At 45.1% G+C, this 24472-nt stretch overlaps 3 protein-coding genes across 8 annotated transcripts; all 3 read left to right on the top strand.

Annotated features, from left to right (window-relative positions):
- The first annotated feature begins 16 nt into the window (after positions 1-16).
- slain2 (SLAIN motif family, member 2) lies at positions 17-17054 on the top strand. Of its 6 annotated transcripts, none has more exons than XM_084548018.1 (10): positions 17-884; positions 3356-3498; positions 9465-9632; positions 9714-9887; positions 9972-10325; positions 10426-10572; positions 11651-11734; positions 14642-14680; positions 15132-15339; positions 15457-17054. In XM_084548018.1, the coding sequence occupies exons 1-10, from the start codon at positions 400-402 to the stop codon at positions 15518-15520; spliced, it is 1866 nt and encodes a 621-aa protein (XP_084404144.1). In that variant the 5' UTR covers positions 17-399; the 3' UTR covers positions 15521-17054. The 6 variants fall into 6 exon arrangements, with proteins under 6 accessions (XP_084404144.1, XP_084404143.1, XP_084404147.1 ...); XM_084548017.1 differs by having other exon boundaries at positions 11648-11734; XM_084548021.1 differs by lacking the exon at positions 11651-11734.
- Positions 17055-19790: 2736 nt separating this feature from the next.
- On the top strand, positions 19791-21805 carry slc10a4 (solute carrier family 10 member 4; the record flags this gene model as incomplete). Its single annotated transcript, XM_084548847.1, has 3 exons — positions 19791-20314; positions 20585-20795; positions 21245-21805. 3 exons carry the CDS (start codon positions 19791-19793, stop codon positions 21767-21769), a joined length of 1260 nt encoding a protein of 419 aa, XP_084404973.1. The 3' UTR covers positions 21770-21805.
- A 588-nt stretch (positions 21806-22393) lies between these two features.
- Positions 22394-24472, top strand: zar1 (zygote arrest 1). Its single transcript, XM_084548929.1, has 4 exons — positions 22394-23125; positions 23745-23837; positions 24019-24093; positions 24178-24472. Exons 1-4 carry the CDS (start codon positions 22409-22411, stop codon positions 24319-24321), a joined length of 1029 nt encoding a protein of 342 aa, XP_084405055.1. The 5' UTR covers positions 22394-22408; the 3' UTR covers positions 24322-24472.

The raw sequence follows: 24472 nt of genomic DNA, 5'->3' as shown, positions 1-24472 counted from the left end.
GGGTTTAACTATTAATTAATGTGTAACTACCATTGACCGTGTAGGCAGCGGGTTTCTGTACTCGCTCCCTTTGTAATCGCCCCGTTGAGTGTGCACGCGGAAATAGGTGTTGGTTACGTACTCGTTCCCGATACTGAACGTGATGACGTGTGTTATCCGCCGCCTGTTGGTCTTTCACAGTTGGTGACGAGTATTATGAAAATGGCCTCGACCCTGCCCGTAAGAACGAATAACCGGAGAAGATGACGATGTTGAGCTTTTTAAGTCGGCTGAACACCAAAGTGTCTTCCCTGAACACGTAGGCATTCGTGAAGTTAACGGAAACAAAGAGACTCCCGGTAAGGAAACGGCTAAAAATACGACAGACCACCGCATATTTTCGCTGGCTGAGGAGCCACCATGGAGGATATCAACTCTAATATCAACGCGGACTTGGAGGTGCGGAAGCTCCAGGACTTGGTGAAGAAACTCGAACAGCAAAATGAACAGCTTCGGAGTAGGTCGACGATGTTGTCCTCGTCCGGGGCGATGTCAGGGAACCACAGACCCCTCAGCGCCGGATACGACCCGTCGTCCCTGTCCGCGGGGATGGCAGCTGGTCTGGCCGGCTTCCCTGGGGTGGGGTTCGTCGGTACGGGAGGCTACGGTGGGCTACTGGAGAACAACCGCTGTCTGAGCCCCAGACTGTCCTACGACGGCATCAGTTTCAGGAGGGCGTATGAATGTGACGGGGCATCGGCTGCCACCTCTGTGTCGAGTATGAACTCACTTTATTCAGACACGAGCGGGGGCTTTAAAGACGAAGGGGAAACCACAATCCTAGATGAAGTGGAAATCTTAGATCTCGAAGACATGGACTGTCTACACGAAGACGAGGACAGCTGGTGAGTGACAGGCTTGTCTTTGGAGCTATCTTGCCTTTACAGCCTTGTTTGTGTCTTCGGGGCAGGGTGACAGCTTTAATTGCCTGGGTACAGCTGCTCCACACATTAGTTGCCACGACAAAAAAAAAGGCTGACATATACAGTCTTGACTGTAGCTTGTGTTAAATCTGAAGGAACCTCACTGTGGATGATTGTTGGAAAGTCATCGGTGCAATAACAAACCACCTTTATGACTGTCTAATAATAACAACCACGCTTTGTCATACCTAGTAAATAGTGTGTGCATTTATTTCAGACAGATCACTAGGCCCCTGAAGCTCTCAGCTGTCGGGACCCTGAAGCCTGAGATCATCTGTTGGACCGTTTTGGTGTTGTGATGTGGCAGATTGCTTGGCTTGTCAAGCCAGTGGTGGGGAGAGATTAGTACAGCAAAAAAATCCAAGTTGTTTTTCTGCCCGGCAGCCATGTGGGAGAGGTAGCCATGGTTATAGCCCTCCGCTGAATTCCCTCTAGCACAGTAGTTGGCCCGCAGCTACAAGTGCTCTGCAGCACCAAGCGGACGAGGGGAGAGATGTGAAATGGGACAGTCGTCTTCTCAGGCAGGAATAACAGCTATGACAGTGTCATAATAAAGCTCATTGCATTTATAAGGAAATAAACAGTGACTAATGTGTGTTGTGGGCAAGTGTGATCACTTGGCATCATGTTGTTCTGCAGAATTATTTACACGGCCTTTCAGTTCCTCTGCTTTTTCTGTCATCATCTTCCTCAACATTTCAGATTTTTAGTGTGTTAGATGACTTTACAAAGATACGCTTACAAGCACAGCCCTTGAAACTCTGCTGTACGGCTGCCTCTGACTGATGCCAGACATGACTCAGTAGACAGCTTTACAGGAGATCTGCTATAATAGAAATGGGCTAGTTATATTGTAAGGGAATGGTTACTGACTGAACATGAATATAATGATCCCCTCCCTTAGGTTATCTCAGGTTAAGGGCTTGTTTTGGTATTATGCTGTAATAGAAAATATCAGTGCATACCTCTTAATGACAGTTACTAAAGTTAATAAAATCAGTGACATGTCGAAGTTGTGAGTGTGCTCGGTGGTCTCAAAAATAATACAGAACAGAATAATGAGAACATACTCCTAATACAGACAGACTCAGCCACAAACAGCGGTCTGATGCTGAATGTAAACTACGAGAGTATGACTTGTACGCTCTAAGGAGGATACTAATCAGTATCCATCATTATTGTCCGAGCCACTCGCTGCTGAAACGAGCAAACTCAGTCTTTTTCTGAACTCTGCTGTTTGCTGCAGCGTGGCTGAGCCAGCGACGAGCCCTTGACATCGGTCCAGTTTCAAACATTGCTCACTCATGCCCAACTGAGCCACTCTCATTATGCCCAGGCTGTTTGTCTGCCCTCTGCTTCAGATTGATATCTAGGATTACCCCGCAGTGCCAGCTTCTGTCACAGACTCCTGTAATCCCGTGAATTAGCATCAGAGTGGATTTAAAATGTTGCCTGCCTCTGCGCTGCTTTTTGCCTGTGAATGGATGCTTGTCTCTGTCCTTTACCACACGTGCGTGACACATGTCATTTTTATCGAAGATGGTAGTTAAGGTGTGGGGATGTTGATTTACGATGCGCCGCCCGCCCCACATGTGAACGACGGTCAGTGTGTTGATAAACACTGAAAATGTGCAGTTCCAGTTTCAGGCCTGTGTTTCTCTGCACTAGCTTTCCTTTGCCTGTAATCTGTTTCATCAAGAAAGGTTTCCTCTATGGCTGCAATGGTGCTTACAGCTTCTGCTGACTCAGATTTCTCCTCTGAGTACAAACCCTCCTCTCCTCTCCATAAAGTCGGTGGTAAACACACACATTTGTATGTAACTAACAAACACAAAGCAGTATCCAGGTTTGTTATTTTGTACTCTTATTTTACACCTTGATGGGCCCTCGTCACTATTAAAAGGGTCTGACAGGATCAATCAATGCAGCTGACTAAGCGCTGAACTCAGTGACTTCTCCAAATGATTTAGATCGTAGTTTATTCTTAAAGGTTTGCTGGTACATTAGTTACATCGTCCTCATTGCTACATGCGACATGTGAACAAAAAGAACATGTCATACGCATGTCTTTGTAACTTTTATTTTTATTACATAATGCAATAGGAAATAAATCTAAACGAAAGCAAAGTTTAATTTGAACTCTTTGAGTTTTGTTCCTTCTTTATAGCAAAAAAAATCATAGCCAGTCAAATGTCTTCCTGCCTCTCCACATTATCCTCTAGTGTGCAGCTTTCTGTGATAATACCAGGCCCGCACTCTTGTTATCCCCTCAATCAAATTTCCTTGAGGAGCCGTCGAGCCGCCGCGTCGCATATGAGGCGTGAGCTGTCATGGTCGGTCGCCGCTAGAGGAGAACGATGACATGATGTGCTGTTCGTATGTTTTTCTTTCAGGTTGTACGAGGCAAAACTGAACAGTCCCCTGCAAAAAACCTTGAGCCCCGTTGTGTGGTGTCGCCAAGCTCTGGACAACCCCAGTCCTGAGATGGAGTCTGCCAAGCGCTCCCTCATCCACAGGCTCGACGTCACGATGTCAGGTAAACAGAAACATGCGTCATTTTGGCATCGGCTACGAACGCAGTCATTGTTTGTTTGTGTTGTCTGAATAAAAACCTTTCCATACACATGCCACAACCCATGTTGAGAGAACTAGTGCTACTTTTTTTTAACATCACGGGCCTCAGGGCACTGCTCCCACCTGTGTCTTGTGTTAGGCTTTCTTGAGTTAACAGAAGGGGGGGGGGGGCTTTATGTGACCTTTAGACCTGCAGAATCAGACTCTGATTGCACAGTGCAGATTTCATTTACACCTGCTGAAATCTGATCACAGTGTCAGTCAGACGGCCTCCAGCCAACGACGTAGTCTGGCTTGTCTGATCATGCTCCGATCTCAAAGCGTTTTCCCTGCATTTACATGAATTTTCCCTAATCCAGATTACATTCCAAAACATATTGAATCTTAAACCTGACTAGCACAAAGTTTCACCTGGAAGCACAGCAGACATAAGTGATTTTTCCACCACTGTGCCAAGCAGTTTGTCGGTGAAGGTGCCAGAAGTTTAACTCAAACTGTAACGTCAGCTGGATGTACAGGATTGTGGTATTTAAGGCAAATGTGGAGCCACTGATCCACATTTGTTTATAAAGCAGATAAAAAAAGGGCTTACATTTATGTGGTAATCTCACTATTTCCATTTACGTTCTTTGAGAGAAAGAAACCACTGTATGTTCCATGCACCCTTTTCTTTACCTTACAAACTACTCATGAGTAATAAACACCAGTATGATTCATTATGCAGGTTCAGTTTCTCTTATACAATATGGAATTATACGCACGAGCTTGTCGGCTGAATCATTGCGTGGACGACGGTGCTGCTGTGTGTGAAGTTTATTGCCGTATTTATTAGTCAGCATCGTGGTTGACTGAGTGTGCATATCAGATATGCAAAACTGTACATGAACACTGACTGATGTAAGTGTTCATTTGCATGAAAGTGACAAGAGGTATTCAGTTTCCCATTTTTGTTTTGTTGGAAGTTTGTGTGAGGAGTGATTGGTAATTTATATTGTACCATGGGGCGTGAAGGATGTTAAGTATTTTATGCCATGTGATTGCACCTGGGTGTTTAGGGCATGTACAGTGTTTAGTTATTAATAAATACATCTGTGAACATTTTTTTTATCTTGATAGTGTATTATTTTGTGCTCAAGAAGACACGTAACAACTCTAGGACCAGCATCGATGGATCGATCGAGGCCTCAGTTCTGTGTAGCTGGAGAGTGTTGTAGTCTCAGCAGAGTGTAACCGTACGTACGTGTTTTAACTATAATGTGTCTGCTTCATCTTTACGCTCGCTCAGTGCCTGTTTCCTCAGCCTCTGACTTCCACTAATTATAGTTAGAGATGAGGACAGGCCTCAAAATCCTCCCAGCTAAACTGAGAGGGGTCATTTCCATTTTGACAGAGGTATGTCCATGTGACTGTCAGATCATGTTGAGCAATAGGCTACTGAAGGTTGTTCACTGGGGTGCGTGTGATCTTCTCTGCTCTGTTGTGCAAGAATCTAACCCTGCACCTGGACACACAGACATCTCATTCTTTCTCATTCGCAGACATACGTTGTCAGAGAGTCTCCTAAAATAATACTCATGAGGCCGCTTTGTGGATACTTTATTTCCCTCTGACGTTTCACAGAGCAAGAATGTTTTATGGAATTTATAATGCTGTGTTTTGGGCTACGCTCTTAGTACATGTCATCAAAGTCATGAATGTATTATTCATGATTGTTTATGCTGACCACTGTAGGCTGGACAATGTGAACAAAGCATGCTGTCTCTTTAGCTGCTGACTAATGCTCCAACAAACTAGCGTCCACCAGAGTGGAGTTTAGGGAATTGTCATTATTAGCGGTGATATCATCCCTGTAGGTGAGGAAGGAGGATAACGTCATCCTGCTTTGGCCTGAAAATACCCCCTCTTGTCACTGATAGCACCCACCCCCCTGCCCTCGCTCCACAGTTAGCACGGATGGGAAAGAGAAAGAACGACTAAAATCCTCTGTGGAGTCTTGTGATTCACGGTCCATCTGGTTAAGCATTTACACCAAATAAATCAAAACACTGAGATCAGAGTTTTAGTAAAAGATTTGTGCAAACACTTGAGATTATTTTCCTGTCCATACTAAGAAAACACTTGGGTGTGTGTGTGTGTGTGTGTGAGAGAGACTCATTAGACACACCCACATGGCTGCCGGCTACCCACTTTCACACCCAGTCTCTATCATGAGCAAGGAAGTCCTGTTGCCATGGCGTTGGTTGAGTTTGTGTCAGCAAAGGGACGAAAGACAAGGACTCATTGTGGCAGGTTAACGTCAAAGCGAAGACTTCTTTGACCACTAAATTGTGATCCTTACAAATTTGACATGACGTGTTTATGCTGGTGTCATCAACACAGTCATATGGGGAATGTGATCTTGAGTTCTGTGTGTGAATGGCGACCAAGCCTTTTTTGTATGTGCACACCCAGTTAAAACCATATCCTCAGATGACGTGTCTCGGTTATGTAACAATTGAACAAGGAGGAGACTCCCGGGAGATAGCTCCTTGATTTGACTGTACTAGTCAGACAACCCTGCTATATTCATGTCAGACATTCCTGATAAGCAGTGAAACCCTTTTTGTTTATAGAGCTAAACTATTTAAACAGTAGTTTTTTTTTTCCACAGAGCTGCTTTGACAGCTGTCCCGCAGTGTAGGTTCAGTGCACATGCAAGACCCAAGAGGCCACAGTCCCACTGACCTGCTGTTTTCTGTTCATAAAGACTTTGACTTTTCCGAGACCTTTTTATTGTACAGTTCTGCCAGTTTTTATCCCCCCCCCCCCCCCCCCCCCCTCTAACTTACAAAAGCTTGTCTATTTGCTCTTCACTTGTGATATGCTTAAAGCACTCTGAAGTTGTTTTGACTCGCTCTTTTCTTTTATTTAGTTTTTGTATCAAGTAGATGTCAATGCTAAGCTTTGTCTTCCATTTCCTACCTCAAACATTTAATCCCAGTGGGCCTTAAGAACTCTGTTATGTGCTTGCTCTTTTCTTTTTTTTTTTTTTTTCTTTGCCTGTGGAAACTACCCTGAAGTTTCCACAGCTGAAAAAGACACAAAAGACAGCTGAGAAGCAGAGATGGAAAGTCCTCCAGTTCATATCACAGTAAGCTGAACTGACACCATTCACAGTACAGGACAGGAACTGCAATTCTTTTCCCTTCCTCTGATTTCTCTTCCAGTTTCAGGACGTGTGGATTTGAGGACACTCTATTTTTTGCTGGTCCCTGTGCTACAGATCCGTTTAGATAGGTCTGTGTCTCTTTCTACTGACAGTGTGCAGCTAGGGTGGCTGTGATAGGCCACCTAACCACCTCCAAATCCTCAGACACTGAAACTCTAGATAGGGTGCAGAGTATCTCAGGAAATGTAGTTGAGACCAATTATAGACTAAAATGTGTCAAGTCTGTGTCAATCAGGCATAACATTATGACCACCTTCCTAATATTGTGTAGGTCTCCCTTGTGCCTCCAAAACAGTTGACTCATCAGAGAATGGACATGGGTCTTCTGAGGGTGTCCTGTGGTGTCTGGCAACAGAACGTTGTTAGTGGGGACCTTTGGGTCCTATGGGTTGAGGGGAGGGGCCTCTGTGGATCATCCCACAGATACTTGATCAGTTTGAGATCTAGTGTTTTTCATGATTTTTTGAGTTGTTCCTAAACCTAAACTTTTTGTGTGTGTCTCTGTGTCAGGCTGCATCCTGCTTGGGATGGTTTTGCTATGGGGTAGGGGTGCCTGGTCTGGTCTGGTCTAGGTGGGTGCTACATGTCTAAGTAACATCCACATTGATGCCAGGTCCAAAAGTTTCCCAGCAGAACACTGAATCGTCACAAGATGGTTATTTACTTCTCCTGACAGTGGTCATAATGTTACGCCTGGTCGGTGTAAACACGGACAGATAATTCATGTCTGTACTGTAAACGCTGACAGGAGTGTGTCATTACGTAGAGCTGTTTGTGGGTACATGCTGTGTACATGCATAATATTTTTGGCTCATGTGTAGCTGAACACTTCCTCTTTACTGTGTCTGATATTCTAGGAGAGTCTCACTATGTGAACCGTTGTAATCCATTAACCTGACTGTTCTTTTGTGGAAAACCAAGGAGCCATCAGTTAAATTCGGGCTGCCTCATAAACCTACATGTTGCAGTGTTGTTGACATTCCTCAGTAGCTGATCCGTGTAGATGGACATGATGGTATTTTCTAAATAATGCAAGAGGACAGAGTGCAGAGCATGAGGAGGAAAGGAAGAAAGTGAAAGGAGGAGGTACCTAATCATAAAAGGCTGCTTTCCAGTTACCAACGAGCTGTGTAAACACACCCAGTCATAGAGAGAAAGAAACAGAAGGAAGGATAAACAAGTGCACACTGAGACACTAACCATCCAAACCACCCTGAGTTTCCAGGGATCACAGCCTGGTGTCCAGAAACTGATCTTGTGATCGAGACCAGTAACTGCAGACTGGAGCCTTTGACTGCAGCCTCGCCGGGTTTCACAGAGAATTACATTGTGCTGTGTGCATATGGATTGAATGGCGTGCATTGTTAAGTGTTTCTTCCAGCTAATGAACTCTGTATCAGGCCCACACTCAGCATACGGTGTAAAGAGACTCAACCAGACTGCCGTCACAGTGCAGAGCTTTCATAAAGGTGCCAGCTCTGAGCAGACACTGCTGGCATTTGTAGTCAGATACAGGGGAGGCCAAAGGGCTTTGTCAGGGACATTAAAGGGTTACGGTGTGTGAATTGAAGTATGTTACCATACCGAACAAATCAAATAATAAATGTCAAGTTCTGACATTTCACCAGTGACATTTTAAGCTTCTATTAGCTGGTTATTCTTCCACTAATCAGTCATTAACACACTTATTATTCTAGCTGGAGTAAAAACTTTAAGAGGATTAGTTGAGAGATTTGTTTATTTTTGTTTTTCAGGTGAATCATTATTTGTTACTGAACGGTGAAGGTAAACATCTAGATTTGAAGAGAATGTATCTGTGCAAAGATAATATTGGAGAAGTAATTTGACTTATTAACTAATCTGCTGATCAAAGAATTCCTCTGGATGGAAAACAGCCTCACATCTTTTATCTTTTGGCAGTTTAAACTTATTATTTTTACCAGAATACAATACTACACTGCTCTGAGGACTAAGTGTGCTAAATAATATAGGAAATCAGTATGAATAAATCATGTGGTATTTTACTAATGTCTCAGTGCAGCAATATGAATATTAGTGTTGCTAAAGGATAAATAAACAACGGTGGATTGTATTAAAAATGAAAACTAATGCAGAATTTAGTTGCGCTCAGTTTTTTTTTTTTCACTTTTTCTTCTTAACAGTGTGAAACAACATTCATTCATTCATCTTCTATACCCGTTTAGTCCTGTTAAGGGTCACGGGGGTCTGCTGGAGCCTATCCCAGCTGTCATCAGGCGAGAGGCAGGGGTACACCCTGGACAGGTCGCCAGTCCATCGCAGGGCCACACACAGAGACAGACAACCATTCACACTCACATGCACACCTACGGCCAATTTAGAATCACCAGTTAACCTAATGAGCATGTCTTTGGATGGTGGGAGGAAGCTGGAGTACCCGGAGAGAACCCACGCAGACACAGGGAGAACATGCAAACTCTACACAGAAAGGCCAGCCGGCCCATGGATTCGAACCGGTTACCTTCATGCTGTGAGGCATCAGTGCTAACCACCTCGCCACTGTGCCGCCTGTGAAACAACATGAAATACATTTTCAAATTTAAATTAAAAACATATGTGGAGAGCTTAGACTTTCCATCTTTTAGGACATAAAATACTTTATTACCTAATCTGCACTGCTTGTGATCTTTCCTGACTTTCTCATGTTCATTAATGTCGACTGATGTTTTTTGACTCTGCAGCCAACAAGCGCAGGAGCCTGTATGGAAGTCCCTACAACCAGCAGGGTTATGGAAGCCCTTACAGCACAAATACAGCCAACAGCCCTTACAGCAGTGGCTTCAACTCCCCCTCCACAACCCCTAGCAGAGTGCCCATTGTCAGACAACAGCTAATGCCCACTAACGCAGGTATGCGTCTATCCATAGTTCACCTGTCTGTTACTGAGAATCTGTTTGTTATGTCTCTAAGATGAATGATTTCCTCACCAGCGCACCAGCGAAACGTGGCAGCAGATAGGAACCCTCCGGCGGTGAGTCCACAGTCGTCGGTGGACAGCGAGCTGAGCACCTCAGAAATGGATGAGGACTCAGTGGGCTCCTCAACCACCTACAAACTCAATGACGTTACCGACGTCCAGATACTGGCACGCATGCAGGAAGAGAGTATGTACCTGAATCAGTTCATCAGCGTTCTTCACTTTCCTGACACCAAACAGTTTTTTTTACAGTCTAAGTGTTTGTCGACAGGTTTGAGGCAGGACTACGCTGCGACAGCATCTAGACGGAGTTCAGGTTCTTCCTGCCACTCACTGCGGCGCAGCACCTTCAGCGACCAGGAGCTAGATGCACACAGTCTGGAGGACGATGAGGAGGCGGTGCACCCGGCCTTCCACCTGCCCTCCAACCGTTTCAGCCCCTCCCCTCGACACTCTCCCCGTGCCTCCCCCAGAAACTCTCCCCGCTCTCGCTCCCCTGCCCGTTCCATTGACTACAGCCACAGCCGCGGCTCGCCTCAGCCCATCATCAGCCGCCTGCAGCAGCCCCGCCACTCTCTGCAGGGTCACGGGCACGACATCCAGACCAATGTGGTGAAGAACGAAGGTAAATAGTGCATGCACAAATGGCAGGACGTTTTATAGATGTTTCAGCCGTTCGTCACATGTCTACAACCAGTTTATTTCCTCCTGTGCTGCTCCCGCAGAAAAGCTGCGTCGCAGTCTTCCCAACCTCACACGCTCTTCAGCGGCGGCGGCACAGGCACAAGAGCCGGTCAAGAACAGCCGCAGCTGTGAGTCCAACCTGCAAGTGCCAAACGGTGGCTCTCCCCGACACCAGAACCAGTCTGCTAGTGAGTATCGTGACAGACACACACAGACGGCATCGTTTCAACTTAGATATTTTGACTGCACTCAAACCCTAAAAAGTTGTGAATGTCTTTATGCTGTCAGATTCATTACTGAAATCACTGGCTGACATTATTAATATTTGTTTTGCTCTTTAAGTTCAGCAACACGTTGGTCGGCTGTGTGATCTCATGTTAGTCTAGTGGGAGTCTTGCTGCACCTGCAGTGTAGGGACTGAGCTGCTTCGTAGTGACATGGCTTTGGTGTTCGGGGATCCTCTTTGTCTTTGGTCACTTTTGGTTACAATATCTTTTATTCACACGCATCTTTCCTCATATTGTCTTGGCGCAACTTTCGCTTCAAGCAGTCGGACTGGAGGATAGCAGCATGAATCCAGAGCCACTCATGGTATCTGTGACACTAACTGTTTCACATTTGGTTTTAAGTTCTTTTCAAGCTTGGAGTTAAGACTATCCATTTGATGTAATCCTGTAATTGGAGATAAGGGTAATGGTGTTGTCCTTAATCCAGAAAGAGTAATCCCTCTCTGTGGCTACAGGCAGATAGTAGTGTCAAAGTGCAGGTTTCAGTTGGTTAGATGTGCTGTGACTACATTTATCCTGTCTTATCCAGGGTACAGTGTCCACGTGGCTTTTATACATTAAAGCACAAATTCGGTTCAGTCTTTTTCTAGCTTGTGCTGTTTACTGTAGTGACAGAGGGATTTATGTTTTTCTGTCTGAGCTTTGGCTGTACTGGGCATGTGAGACACCTTCATTATTGCCTCTCTCACTGACTCTCTTCACTGTAAAGCATGTGTAACCCAAACCAGCCTCCTTCTCTCTGTCTCTGCTGAGACTGGTTGAATGATCTGTTCAACCTGACAGCGGTGCAGACACTTCGGCAGCTCGGTGCTCCTTCACTTGAAAGAAGCTGCCTTGGAATGTTTTCCTGCAGTGCCCCCTAGTGGCCCCAAACTGCACCTCGGGCTTAAGTAGCCTTCAAAACCTCAAAGCTTCCTCTTTTCTCCTTTAATGCTGAAAAGTTGGACTCCCTTGCTGACATGTCATTGTTTTCCAGCAGCAGCTCACATCCCAAGATACGCAACTCCTTCTCGCTCCTCCCCGAAACCCAAACAGCACCTCCAAAGCCCAGCTGCCCTGAGAGGTAACAGTCTGCTCTTGAACCGTCTGGAGGCTGTGAGATTGATCTCACTCACAGACATATGCACCATTTATGATACACTACAGTGAGCTGCCTGCATCCTGACAGTGTAGACTACTGATGAGTGTAAATGATGAACTGGCTGTATGGAGCTGGACATGGGTGGGAGGAAAGTGCATTTCCTGATGCACTTGTTGCCAGCTTCTCCTCCCCTTTCACAGTGAGGTAGCTGTGAGTGCAGCCTTTGTTTCTGTCGCGGTCGTTGTGAGAAAAAAAAGGAACGACGTAGGTGCAGCAGGGTGTTGATGTTGGCAAAGTTGAACACGAGCTCATAATAACCCCCACAGGTGCGCAGCCATACAGAAAAGACTGTTTACAGTTGTACAGGAGGCCAGTTTCACTTGAGGATTGTGTTCAGCTGTTTCTGAAAACAAATCAGATCCGTCAGAGACTCAGTAATGTGCGTCCCATCGCTGTCCCTGAAATCTACCCGGCTACATCAAATCAAATGTCTTTCATCTTTGCATCATAGAAGCCGTTCTTAACTTACATCCAGGTATAGTTTTCTTTGTCCGTCCTGTTTGCCTAACTTTAACCGCACATGATGTTCCAAGTATATTCAGTAGTGTCTTTGTTACAGTCATTGTTAAGGTGTATTGTTTAGTTGTGTTATTTAATGATTAGAATAAGTAAAAACTCCCTTTGTAAATATTTGGTAAGCATGTCACACAGTAAAATCAAACACTAATTTGCATGATAAGAAAACAATTGGTGAGATTTATCAACATTTTTCTTTTGAACAATCTGTTTTAAAATCAGATCAGAAGAACCAGAGTCTTATTCTTTGTGTGCATTCGTCTGATAATATTGTTTACATTACCCATGATGCAACTCAGCCGCCCTCAGGTCTGGTGTTTGGTTGTGTTTTGTCATTAGTGAATAATGTAGGTAAAGTGTAAATAAGGAGGGCACTGCTTTCTAACTACGGTATTCAGACCAACACACACACTGACTCAAGGTGAGGCAACTTTATCAAACACCTCAAAAGGCTTTATCTAACCTTTTTATTCACACAGATCAGCCATAACATTATGCTTAACATTGTGTAGGCCCCCCCTTTTGCCGCCAAAACAGCTCTGATCCGTCGATGGATGGACTCCCCTAGACCTCTGAAGGTGTGCTATAATGCAGGTTGCTTGGTGGGGCCTCCATGGATCAGACTGCTTTGTCCAGTACATCCTACAGATGCGTGACTGATTAGAGATCAGGAGAGGCCAAGTCAACACCTAGAACTTGTGTTCCTCAGCCATTTTGTTTTGTGGCAGATCACATTGTCCTGCTGAAAGATACCTCTACCATCAGGGAATACTGTTTCCTTAAAAGTGCGTACATGGTCTGCAACAACTCTTAGGCAGGTGGTACGTGTCAGAGTAACATCATCTCCCAGCTGAACATAGCCTAAAGCATCAACCTGGTGTCATGTGTTCCTAAGGTAAGCGACACAAAAGCGCCTGGCCATCTACGTCATAGACATATATACATAGACGCCTCATTGAGCGCTGCCGTCTACTGGAGCGGCGTGCCTACAGGGCGGCCATCTTGGAATAGGGCCACTTGCGACTACAGTGCATTACATCTATGGAGGAATGGTGTTTCTACACAATAAAAGTGATCATAAATCGCTCAGTTGAAGTCCGGCATCTTTTCTTTACAATCTTCTGTCAGAAGCTAGTCTGCTGATAACATTAAGTAAAATTTGTATTTGGGTAGTAAAACCATATTTTTATCATAGCTACATGTGTGACGTTTTTAACGGATCAATACGTTTGGAAATCGGTCCAAAATTCAGCGAATAATTCTACTTTGAGATTGAGGAGTACCTCTTTCCTTTTAGGTTCATGCACCGCTGCCTCTGCTAGCCCTGTACCAAGATGGCGGCGCTTTAGGCACGTCCCTCCACAGTCGATGCGGCGTCTATGTATATATGTCTATGATCTACGTGATGTCAACAAAAAAACGTGATACATCAAAACATGCCACCTTCTTCCATTGCTCCAGTTCTGATGCTCAGTTGCCCAATGTACAGTAGAAGCCTTCAGCAGTGGACAGGTGTCAGCATAGGCATGTTAACTGGTCTGCAGCTACACAGGCCTACACAAAACAAACTTAGGTGCACTGTGTTTCCTGACACCTATTTATCAGAACCAGCACCAACTTTTTTATTGCGTGACAGTAGCTCACCTGTTCGATTGGACCACACTGATCAGCCTTCTCTCCCCTCATACATCAGTGAGCCTTGGCCGTTCTTGATCTTGTCGCTGGTAACACTTTTCCTTCCTTGAGTCATTTTTGATAGGTGCTGCAGACCACGAACACCACCGCACAAGAGCTGCAGTTTTGGAGATTCTCTGACCAGTCGTCTGGCCGTTACAGTTCGTCCCTTTTCAAAATTGCTTTAATCCTTCCACTTGTCCCTTTTTCTTGCTTCTAGCAGCAGCGGTGAGGATGAAATGTCCATGTCCTGCCTAATATATCCCTCCATCCGACAAGTGCCATGATAAGTGTCATTCACTTGACCTGTCACTGGTCATAATGTTATGGCTGATTGTTGTGAGCAGTATGCTTTCCCACATCTGGAAACAGAGTTTGACATTAAAATGTCTTTCAGCACAGTGACCACACTCACTGAGTACATGTTAACTCAAGAGCTCACTGACTGTTTCAGGCATGTTGGTGGTAAAGTGTACTCGCCTTAAATGGTGAATTATTTACTCCTTAGTCAAAAGCCTTTTAAGTTTGATAAGAAAAAGACAAAAGCAGACACTACATTACATCTCGTTGTCAGCACCTCCCTCCCTCCCTCCCTGCTCTGAATTAAGGCCTGTCTCTGTTGTCTTCGTCTTTGTCTAGTCCCACTCTCCTGTTGCTTTGGAGAAGAAAGTGATTTCAGTGAGTATTCACTGAGGGCTTCCACCTTTTTAAATATTGTGATTGTGGTTCCACGGTTGTATTGATGTTGTGCTGCTGGTTTTCACTAGTATATGCTCTGTGTGTGTATCACCTCATTCTGTCAACGCATCTAGAATCATGGTAGCAGCTGTGTTAGTTAACCTTCTCACTCCTTTTATTTCTGTTTTTAAGATGATTTAAACTCTTGTCGTAACAGATTTGACTTCATTTGTGAGTGTGCAATGGATGTAGTTAGCAGAGAGCTACACATATTATATGTAATAGATTTTTATACTCTTGACATCATCTTTATAGTATCTCCCTCACACCATTGTGCTCTTGGTCATTACTTCATTGTTAAACTAATAGACTCAACCCAGTACAAGTGTATCAAGACAATGTGACATGACCCAGTTGTATCTGACTGTATTCCTGCTCTGCCTGTCTTCAGTCCCTTCTCCCAGCAAGCTGCGAACACCCGCCACCCCATCCCCGCTGGCCTTGAGGCAGCCGGTAAAGGCCACATCCACACCCAATTCCGCCAACTCCACCCCCACCCGCTCCCTGGCTCCTCCACGCAGCGGCCTGCCTCGACCCAGTGCCTCTTCAGGAGGAGGCATCCCTCTGCCCCGCAGCAAACTGGCCCAGCCTGTGCGCAGGTATGCACCGCCACAGATGACCCCATCAGCGACCTCGCCATGAACGGCCGTAGCTGAATAACTCGTCATTTAAATAGCATTGAAGCCTGAATTAGTTTTTTTCCCTCATGTCCTCAGATCTCTTCCTGCTCCTCGGAGCTACAGCGGGACAGGTGACAACTGGAGAGAAGGTTGTTACTGAAGCGGGCCAGCAGGGGGCTCTCCAGTCACACTATCAACACAAGGAGGCAGACATGACAACACGGCACTTTATCTACTACCTAGATAACTTTTACTGTCAAGAGAGAGTGACTAGGTCTCTACTAAATATCCACAATTCAGAATATAAAAAAAGGAGAGGACAGCGTCCACCTTGTGTCCACCTCCTCCCATCATGTTCCTCTGTGGGGTCCGGCTCTGGAGGTATCAGGCATGTAGTGCAGACAGTAAGGTAAATGCCAAAGAAACCAGCCCGACTCCAGCTCCGCCAGCAGAGGACACATCACCTGCCTTGGTTCGACTGCGATCATCTGTGAGACTGTCCATATCTCTACATGCCCGGCTTTTCCTCCCCCTCCCTCCCCCCCCCCCTCTGTTCCTCTTTCACCTCCCTCAGGTTGAAATGTTTCCACACATTTCTCTCTTTATGCTCTGTGTTTAACAGATGTCGGTGAGCGATCTCTATGATGATGCTGTGCAGGTGAACTGTGCCGTAATGTTAGAGAATTGTTGATGTCTTGCAACAGTTAAAGCACCTCTGTGTGGGTATGACATTTAAGAATCTTTCCTCTTGTAAAATCAGCCAGAATGTATGCACAAGTTTGTTTTGGAAATTATTTATTCAAATTATTTAAGATGTGTATGTCCAAACATCCATATCAGTATTTTGTTTTAAAATTTCAGTTCTTTAAAAAAAAATGTACGTTTTGAATCTCAACTGCAAGCTAACTCTCCAAAGTCTTTTTATTTTTAATTTTTTTTAAGCTTTCATAATGTCAGACCAGGACATGTGAGACACCTCGGCCAAGGCCTCAGTTTTACCACAGTTTGCCACGGTTATACTTTAAAAAAGCCTGAACTATTGTGTCCCTTTTACCCATTCAGCCAATGAAACCAAGAAAACTTTGATGTGCTTCATTAAATCCCCATCGACGATGGGTCGGTGTATATCATTCATACGATGAAAAAATCCTGTCTTGAACAAGAAGACAAGTTAAATACGTTTTGACTGGCTTTTACCTCTTGTGCTATGCGAATGAATAAAAAGGCATGCCAGTGTTAGGGAAGGTGTTCTGGTAATTGGTGTGGTGGGTGTTCTTAAACTAGTGCCTATAATTTAGAGTTTCACTTGAGTTTGAGCATCATGTTTTGTTTGTATCATTTTGTGCCAATTTCATGGTTTTTGCCAATATCGTTTGCATCTCTGCTCAGTTGATTTGCTTGCCTTTGTTTGTCTTTCTAAAGGAATCAACACATTTATAATTGCTTTAAAAGTGTTTATAATGCGCCTTCATATTTATAACTAATTAGTCATTATGTAAATGAAACTATTTATTAAAGAGAGAGGTGCCTCTGTCAAAGCTCAGTTTCAGTGGGAAGCTAGGACGAATGTTGCAAAAAGACATACCACACCTTTTGTGTGAACGTTTTTGTTATTGAAATTTTTTTTATATCCACAAACATGACATTTGGTTTCCCTGTGTAAAGTCACATTTCAAATAAAAGCTGAAAAGTTGGTGTTTGTTTTTCCTTTCTTTTGTAGCTGAATTTGAGAACAAAATAACATGGATACAGTTAAAACCATTGGTACAAATAAAAATCAAACTGGACTTCTTCTCCTGGAAGTCGCTCGACTTGGGTCTGACTCTAGTGCTGGACTCTACTTACAGATGTTCCTATTTAAACCCCACCTCCCCACCAGTCCTTTAGAACTGAAGAATCTACTTGAATGAGTGATGACACATCTACAAGAAACTCTTCAAGTCCGGCCGCCTTTGTTTCAATTAGTTTTTTGTATATACTGTGACCGGGATGACTGAGAACCTTCACAGACCCATCAGTACAAACTAATGTAAGAGCAAAGCAAATTTAAGCTTTTATTTCCCCATGAAACGGCCAACAGAGTATTCATCAATAATCAGACGGAGAGGGTGAGGAGGAGGAGAGCTACACGACAGAGGGAAAGATAAAGAAAGACAGAGCTGCACTGATTTGGGGCTGACTGGCTCGGAGAATGTAGGCAAGAGTGCGGATGTTGAAACTGAAAACGGCGATCATCACTGTGAGAAAGAGGAAATGATGAAGAAATGGATCAGTAGAAATAGCTCAAAATGACCACAGAGGGATAGAAACACTATCTATCTACAGATCTTCCTCATTCAGCTTTTGCATGAACTTCACTTGTTTCCACATATTTGTGTGTTCTCTCGGAGGCTGTACCCCTAACCAAAAATCAGAGCTTGCTCTTATTAGTAACACTGCCCACACATGACTGAGCAGGGAACCAAGGCCCACAACGCTGATGGTGAAGGAGAGACGTAGGAGAAGGAGGAGAAGGGCTTTCATTAGAACAATCACTCGAGTAACAACAGTGCCCTCTTCCTTGGTACTATATCTAAATTACAAAAAAAGGTGAAAGGTAAAATAATGAACCTTCCAGATCAAATTCAAAGACAGATACTTTACCAAACCTCCTTTAACTGACTTAAATCTGAAACTTTAATTGACTCCGTCCTTTCAAAACTTGCTGTGGGAATAAATCTGTTGCTACATGTTCTAAATCGCCAAGATTTATATTTGCTAAAAATAAATCTTTGTACTCTTTGTGTTCCTTTTTGTCTATAACAGGCTTACATATGAATCAGGCTCACTGAAATGTTAGGTTAACCTAAAAGGAAACTCGTGCTTGTACTTAGCTGTACGGACAGAGATATATTATGAATTCCGTACACAGACAGTATTAAGTACCTGGAGACACCCATTGGTTAATGGAAGGGACACAGTGTGTCTCCTGAGGGGGTGGAGACTTAAGTCTGAGTCACTGACTGCTGCAAACTGTCCCGTCCCACTTCGGCCTCGGTGCCCTGAAGACTTGTGACGTCAGTGAATATCATCCAGACGCTCATGTACATCACAAACTTTGCATTATAGTGGAGACTGTACCAGCAGCACACCACAGTATTTCATCACTGCTGCAAATAGACTGCAGAATTATTGGGCTCTGATACTGTGGAGTCACAGAGAGCAGCAGAGACTGAAGTTAAATATGACTGAAAATAGACTGTAAGGAAGGAGGCTGTGAGGTCTGTTAGATGCAGCTGGCCTCCGAGGATTAACAGCAGGGATAGAAAATCACTTTTATGATCGTACATGTACAAGTTTACATCACTGACTGTTCCTCCACAACAAGAGTAATGGCTTCACTTTTTATTATGTCAAGTGATATAAGATTTTCTCTTAACGTAATAAATGCATGCGCTCCTGTAATTTATTATTATAAAAGATACCTCCTTTTAGTGGCCACACTGTGGTAAAAGATTTCAACACGTTTTTTTTTACAGGCTTGTAAAACAGCATCAGCATTAAATTAAGAAACATCCCTCATCATTTAAGTTCTGTGCTTCTGCACAGATTGCTTTAGATCAGTGGTGACTGAAGAATGTGCGCATATTCAGTCTCTGCAAACAAAACTACTTCAAACTCCAGCAGTGGTAACAGTTCATTTGGTCTCAAGATGACTGCAAACATTATTCGAGGTCCCTAATTCGCTGTGCACTTTGGAGAGAGTATCTAACTATAGAGACTTGAATAATCATCTATTCAACCAAATGTGAGACCTGCGCATCCTGAATTTTCAGACGAGGGCTCGTGCGTAATGCGCCCTCTGGATAAAAAGCCAACAAAAGAAAGGGGCAGGCATATGTTCACAGTTTGCTGCACTAGTATAAAGATCAGCACAGTTTTCATTCATGCAGCCTGCGCTTACTCGACCTCGACGAACAACCGCCTCACCACAGTTTCATTTTCCACGCATCAGCCACCATCCTCACAGCCCTGCGGAACATAGGAGAGGCAGAGGAAGTATCTGTTGGTTGACTGGGTTTAATATTCCAAATGGAAAACGGCACATATGTAATTAGATTGATATGTAGGGGACCTTTCTTCCAATAGGCTACGGAGAGGAGCGCAGTATAAAAAGCGGAGCATGGACATTATTGATTGGCACCCCCACTCTAGCTTGAGACCGTGTGCAGACTCCCCTCCAGCAGTCTAGCGTGGAGCCAATCCGTGGCACCAGTCTGACTCAGTGAACGCTTCAAGACTCTCAGTACCATGGCACCATCACACCCTGCGGCCACTGGATCCTCCTCTGCAGTTTGTTAATGACAGCGCGCCACTAGGGGAATCGTTTTACGCACGGGCACCTACAGTCACAAACAGACTGCGGAGACTTTCTGCCCTCCTGTTGCATCATGGAGAACTCCAGCCTGCTGGGAGGCAGCTCACGGAATGCTGGTTTGAAGGACTTTCTTGCACTGGACAATTTGAAGCCAGTTGTGGATTCTCTAGAGGTGATGGGTGGACTAGAGGCCAGTGGTGCCATGTTTCTCGAAGGCAGCGCCTTCAGGACTGTCGCTGGAGCCGACTTCATGGCCGCTCTCCCGACGGAATCCCCTCACCTGATGCCCGCATTTTGGGATTCCCCGCTCAGTCACGGAATCAATGTATTTGTGGGACTGGTGCTTTGCTTCACTATGTTGGGGCTGGGCTGCACGGTGGAGGTTAGCCAGCTTGGAGAACATATCCGCAGACCCATCGGGGTTCTGCTGGCTCTGGTGTGTCAGTTTGTTATCATGCCCTTGGTGGCCTTTCTTTTGGCTTTAGCCTTCTCTCTGGATGATGTGGCGGCGATGGCCGTTCTCCTCTGTGGCTGCTGTCCTGGAGGAAACTTATCAAATATCATGTCTCTTCTAGTGCACGGAGAGATGAATCTAAGGTAGATTTACTGTATTCACCTGTACATAAATGCTTTTTTTTTTTGTTTGGTTTTTGTATTTGTTTTGTGCGTGTTTTTCCAACATTTACGCACAGAAATAACAGAACACAAGTACACATTTTAAAGCTCTGCATGTTTAAAGTAAAGTCTAAAAGTAATTGTTGAATCGTTTTCACACTTAAAGAAAATGATCCAGATGTTAGACCAGAGAACAAGTCATATAGCGTACTTTTAAGTCGTAACCGCGCGTCTCTCGTCTCCTCTCCCCAGCATCATCATGACCATATCCTCCACCCTGCTGGCGCTCGTTTTGATGCCGCTCTGTCTGTGGATCTACAGCCGGGCGTGGATCAACACACCTGTGGTCAACCTCATGCCTTTCGGGGCCATCATCCTGACCCTGTGCAGCACTCTCATCCCCATCGGCTTAGGGGTTATGCTGAGGTACCGCTACACGCGTGTGGCCGACATTGTGCTAAAGGTAATATAACAGCAGCTTATCAAAGTCAGTCACTTTATCCGTTCAGTCATTCATTCGAGTTGGACAGCCGGTACTTTTCGGTTATAGGGAGCACCTTTTGCGCAAAAGCGCACTGCGTATTTTTTCGATGGCTGTCATTATTAATGGGGGGTGGGGGGGTGGGGGTGCTGACCGTAGGAAGAGTGACATCAGATGCACTGTGTCAGGAAGAGCTCCTCCCTGCTATTCTGATAAAAGCCACACATGAGGGAGGATCCCATCAGTTAGAGGGGACAGTAAACGTTCAGCAGCAGTGATGCACTGATTCAGATTCCAGCCTGTTGACAGGTTGTCATACAATTAATAAATGACCATAGCAATGTAGGACGCACTTCATCTTTATAAACTTATTGGTGAAAAAAAGCTGCCATGGATCCAGAAAATCATCCTGATCATTTGTGTGTGTGCAGGCGTCTCTGTGGTCTCTGCTGGTCACCCTTGTGCTGCTGTTCATCCTGACCGGAGCAATGCTGGGGCCAGAGCTGCTGTCCACCATCCCGCCCTCCGTCTACGTGGTGGCCATCCTGATGCCTCTGTGCGGCTACGCGGCGGGTTATGGCCTGGCCGTGCTCTTCGACCTGCCCCCCAACAGCCGCAGGTCCGTCTCCCTGGAGACGGGGTGCCAGAACGTGCAGCTGTGCACCGCCATCCTGAAGCTGGCCTTCCCCCCTCAGCTGATGGGCGGGATGTACATGTTCCCCCTGCTGTACGCCCTTTTCCAAGCAGCCGAGGCCGGCATTTTCATCCTGGCCTACAGGATGTACAGGAAGGAGGTCCTCCATAAACCAGATCCCATGGGGGGCGGTGAGGGCACGGACATAACGTACCAAAGGTTTGAGGACGAGGACTTTGACACATCTTACGGTGCGGTGACGGTCAGTGACCCAAACACCATCATGCTGGACCCCTGCCCTCCTGATCCAACTCCTGTTTAATGTGCAAAGTATATTTTAAAAAGCAGGCCCCTGTTTACTGATGGGGAGCATGAGACCTGCAGGTGGATTCATCATTCTGATTGCTTTCATTCATAAGCAGTAAAACAGAGAGGGTCACTGCTCCAGATTGTTTATCACTGACATGACTGCTTGAAAGAAAAAGGTGCTTTATGTCATCAGCTCAGTCCATTCAACTACTCATGTCTAAAATAGAGATGGAAAACATGTCTGAAAACATTGCTGTTAAAGTCTATTACTTGGTTGATCATGACAGAATTCACTTTCAGTGCTTTAGGAAGGTGTGTGATTATGTGTGTGTGTGTGAGAGAGAGAGAGAGAGAGAAGAGAGAGACTATAAAGCCATGTGTCAAACATATCAGTATCATTAATGTGCAGATTTCCCAACAAGCCTGTGCCAAACCAGTACCTGTGCTACCAGTCTGAACCATCTGTAAAATATGTGTATATTATGAAGAAAAGTGTCTGGAGAATTAAAGCCCTTCAACACCTTGGTCACGTGTCTTCTGTTTTTGACGAGGCCTCCCACACCTGTCTCTAATTAGGCATGATGGCGCGCCCGCTCCAGCCGCGCGCCCTATTTAACTAGTCACTACAGGCAGCAGTGGTTGGTTGAACAAAATGGCAACGTATGGTGAGGAGCCAGTCGACAGCTACTTCTATTCTTCTTACAACCCTTACATGGGCAGACACCCCAGGCCGAAAGACGCGGGGTGGAAATATAAAAGTTACCTCTCCCATTATGGAGACACCGACGCCTTCAACAACCACCAGCGCGCCCAGCTGAAGTCCATCTTATCCCAAATCAATCCCAAACTCACCCCGAGGCTCAGGAAGGCCAACACCAAAGACGTGGCGGTGCAGGTGAACCCGAAGAAGGACGCTTCGGTGCAGTGCTCCATCGGCCCGCGGACCCTCCAGGCTATGAAGCGGGACTTCCAGCGCAAGAGGAGGCTGGAGCCCGCGACGCCCAGCAGCAGCAGCAGCAGCGGCGGCAGCCCCAAAACGGCGGGCGGCGTGCGTTACCCCCGCACCCTCGCAGTGTATTCACCTTTAGCGTACAGAAGCGTCACATCGTTCCTGGTCGACGACGCCGACCTCAGTAAGGAAGTCTCCTGTGGTGTGGCGCAGACGCTGGAGCCGCCCGGTGACCCGCCGGAGTCCGCGGGGGACGCCGAGGGGAAGAAGGGCGAAAAGAACCAGGCGGGTGAGGAGGAGGGAAAGACCGAGAAGCTTCCTGAGCAGAAGAAGCAGCCCAGACCGAAACAGCAGGTGAAGAGTGAAGATGCTAAAACGTCTGCTGAGGAGTCAAAGGGCAAGGCGCGGGTTCGGTTCCAGGTGAGTCCCAGACCACCTCCACCATCCTCCCCCTTAAAGGAGGAGGAAAGTTCCCAAATGTAATGTACTAAAACAGTGGTTTTAGTACATTACATTATCGTTAGTCATTTTTGGCCACTGTTGCAATATCAAAACATACCAATGTGCTTGCTAAAAATTGCTTTCCAAAAACGTTAAAATATGATTTGGACAATTATACTATGAGGCTAATATGTTTCAAGGAAAGAATTAAAAAATTAAATGCATTTTGAAGCTACAATATGTAGAATATATGTAAAATATTCAGAGGGAAATGTCTTCCCAATAAAATTTGGACCTTCTTAGATTGTTTTGTAAATAAAAACACTTGGATAATGTTGTAAAAGAACATTCAGTTTAACTCAATGGACCAACTCTAGAAAGTGTCACATTTGAAGTTAGGAGTTCAAAGTTTAAATTGCAAATTTTGAATTTAAACTGGAAGATGAGCTCTTTGGTATAAGGAGTACTCAATTATCTGTACCAGCTTGATGTGCAAATGTATGACAGTGCAACTATACAGATGTTTTGGGTTTTAAGGAACATAACTGTTAAACACTTAATGAGACTGAAACCCACTGCTTTGCCTTGTGTCCATCAGTTTCTGGAGCAGAAGTACGGATATTATCACTGCAGAGAATGCAATCTGCGATGGGAGAGTGCGTACGTGTGGTGTGTTCAAGGCACCAACAAGGTGAGCAGCTTTAGAGTCTGCAAGTCGGTCAAAAGGTTCAATGACTCCACTGAATCAAAGGTCAGCAGGATGATCTGTAGTAACAGTGGTAATTTGTTAAAACTGGACAGGGGTCTGAATCGGCCGCTGTATCTTAAGTTATAATTGACCGCTGCCCTGACTGCAGTATGGTTTGTCCCAGGTTTACTTCAAACAGTACTGTAGAAAATGCCAAAAGGACTTCAACCCATACCGTGTTGAGGACATCACATGTCATGTAAGACCTTTCCTTCCTCACTCTGTTCATTTAAGTAACTAGTCACTACTCAACACGCACCTTTTCTTCTCCCCATAACCTCAGACTTGCAACAAAACACGCTGTTCCTGTGCAATAACACAACGGCACGTTGATCCCCAACGACCCCACAGACAGGACCTGTGTGGCAGATGCAAAGGAAAGCGGCTCTCCTGTGACAGCACATTCAGTTTCAAATACATCATCTAAGAAGCCTCTCAGCTGACCTTTGCCCTGTGAGCACAGTGCTGTAATAAATTGGATTCAGAACATTTGATTCAGTACTTTATTTCATGCCTGTTTTGTTTTGATGAAACTGAGTGACATGATTTACAGTGTAATAATAAATGGCTGTATTGCA

Source organism: Chelon labrosus (genome assembly GCF_963514085.1).
Source record: "Chelon labrosus genome assembly, chromosome: 7".
Taxonomy (NCBI): Eukaryota; Metazoa; Chordata; class Actinopteri; order Mugiliformes; family Mugilidae; genus Chelon; species Chelon labrosus.
The sequence above is the reverse complement of the archived record's forward strand: the minus strand, read 5'-3'. Positions and strand labels throughout refer to the sequence as shown.